Here is a 2,236-nt window from a genome sequence, read left to right on the forward strand (position 1 = left end):
AGGCGGCGGCTACGGGAGGGAGTAGCGGCGGCGGCGTAGGGTTTGGGGGAGGAGGAGGCGGCTACGGGAGGGAGTAGCGGCGGCAGCGTAGGGTTTGGGGGAAGGCAGCGGCGGCTATAGAGGGAGTAGCGACGGCGGCGTTAGGGTTTGGGAGGAGGGGCAGTGGCGGCTACAGGGAGGGGCGGCGGCTGCGTGGAGCGGAAGTGATGGAAATCGCGATGAAAACTTATACCATGTAGTAGAAAAGATATGAGATGCAACTCAATTGTATTCCTGAGAGTTGTTCACAATATATACACGATATGTTCTGCGTGACAAGCCAACTAATTCTATCGTATTTCTAGAAGTCAACTAGGCTAGAGACTATAGAAAGATTAATACACATATGTCACGTTCAACACCCTGACAGAAGTGTGTGGCAAAGGAGTAGGTGAGAGTGAGACCGTGAGAGACCTAGCTAGGAGATGAGCTCGCCGGCGAGAATCCTATGAACCACCGTAAACCTTGCTACAATTCGTATGTGATCCAATCTCAGACCGAGTTAGAATCCCCGGCGCTGACAAAAAGCCCTCACGGCTCCTACTCAACGGACTTGGAGCAGCTGACCCGGACCTGCCCGGCCGACCCTTTGAGCGGCGCAAGCGCGGACAGCTTAACCATGGCGTGCGCGAAGTCCTCGCGGAAAGCCTCCTCGCCGCGATGCCCGGCCGCGTACGCGCGCACCCACCGCACGGTGCTCCCCGCCGTGAGCTGCTGGTCCGAGCGCAGGATGCCCCGCCCCGCGAGGAGCTTCGCGTAGTAGTGCGCGCCGAACCCCACTTCCCGGCCCTGCCGGTAGTACCCCATCTCCATCGGCGCCGCGCCGTCTCCGCTGCACACGGCCCGCATCTCGCCGACCATGTCCGCGTCCAGGGAGTCGTCCGGCTCGCCGGTCCCGGCGAAGTTGTAGATCCTGTCCCTGAAGAATCTGCACTGCACCTTCCCGATGCTATGTGCTCCTACAAGCGGGTCGAGTCCGAGAGCTTGGATCACATAAAATGTGTGTAGTAAGTTCTGCAGGGAGCTCCGATGGACGGACACACGGACGGACCTAAGAGCGCGACGGTCTCGCGCTCGGTGAAGCCGCGGCGGGCGAACGCGCTGAGCGTCATGGCGTAGGTGGCGTTCGGCGCCGGGATGTTCACGTCGTCGTAGAAGCTCCCGGCGCTGTCTCGGCGGCCGGTGAGCACTGGGTAGGTCGGCCCGCCCACCAGTACGAGGCTGTCCCGCGCGGCCAGCGCCAGGATGTCGGCGCAGGAGACGGTCCCCGGGCACTGCTTCTCCAGTCTCGCCTTAATTTTGTCGACGGCGCCGAAGCCTCGCAGCGAGCGGTTCGGGGCGGCGTCCCTCTCCGACTTGCCGCCGCCGATCCGGTCCAGGAGCACCGAGGCGTCGCAGCCCTGCAACGGCGCGTCCAGGGACGAAAAGAAAACAGAGCACAGCGTCTTGCCGTGTGCGTACGTGAGCGCGCGCGTGCAGGCAGAAGAGATATCTTGATCTGCAGAACACGGAGTTCGGTTCGTACTTACGTGGACGAAGCAGTCGTGAAAGAAGAGGCGGACGAGCGCGGCGGCGACGTTGGCGTCGGCCGCGAAGAGCTCCCGCACGGTGGACGCGACGATCGCCTCGGCGCTGGGGCATGTCCCGTCGTAGAACCCGAATGCCAGTTCGTCCGGCGTCTCGTGCGGGGAGGAGAAGGAGAAAGACGACGAGCCGGAGCCGTCGCCGTCGTCCTCGTCGTCGTCGTCGACCAGGAGCGCGTAGGCGGACGGCCTGGCGTCCGTGCAGAGCTTGTCTGTGCACAGGACCAGCAAGACGGCGAGCAAGCAGATGGCTCCCCACACTGGATGTCGTAACATCGCTTCCCCTGTTCTACATTCGATTTTTGAGCTGGAGGTGTTGGAAGTTAAGGCGTGAAGGCGAAGAATTTTAAAACGGCGCGGGGAAATATTTTTGCTTTGTGGGCCTTGGGGGTTAGGTTCAGCGGAAGAAGATCTACACTCCCTCCCCTCCCTTCCCCGCCGCCACCCGCGAGGCGTCAGGGAGGGTTCCCGATCCCGGCCGCCGCACCCCCCCTCCTCCTCCCTCCTCCGCCCTCGCCGCCACCAAGGGGCGCGGCCAGGCGAAGCCCGGCCGTCGCTGGCGGCGGCGGGGCTCCTTCGTCCCCCGCTCGTAGGGTTCGGCGCGGGCCAGATCT

The 2,236-nt window shown here is 63.1% G+C and overlaps 1 protein-coding gene across 3 annotated transcripts; it reads right to left on the bottom strand.

Moving 5' to 3' along the window:
- Positions 1–250: 250 nt before the first annotated feature.
- On the bottom strand, positions 251–1,962 carry LOC123078819 (putative Peroxidase 48). Of its 3 annotated transcripts, none has more exons than XM_044501445.1 (3): positions 1,569–1,954; positions 1,091–1,439; positions 251–998 (listed from the first exon to the last, which is right to left on the bottom strand). In XM_044501445.1, the coding sequence occupies exons 1-3, from the start codon at positions 1,896–1,898 to the stop codon at positions 580–582; spliced, it is 1,098 nt and encodes a 365-aa protein (XP_044357380.1). In that variant the 5' UTR covers positions 1,899–1,954; the 3' UTR covers positions 251–579. The 3 variants fall into 3 exon arrangements, with proteins under 3 accessions (XP_044357380.1, XP_044357379.1, XP_044357378.1); XM_044501444.1 differs by having other exon boundaries at positions 1,091–1,484; XM_044501443.1 differs by having other exon boundaries at positions 1,091–1,962.
- Positions 1,963–2,236: the final 274 nt, after the last annotated feature.

This window comes from Triticum aestivum, chromosome 3D (assembly GCF_018294505.1).
Source record: "Triticum aestivum cultivar Chinese Spring chromosome 3D, IWGSC CS RefSeq v2.1, whole genome shotgun sequence".
NCBI classification, from domain to species: Eukaryota; Viridiplantae; Streptophyta; class Magnoliopsida; order Poales; family Poaceae; genus Triticum; species Triticum aestivum.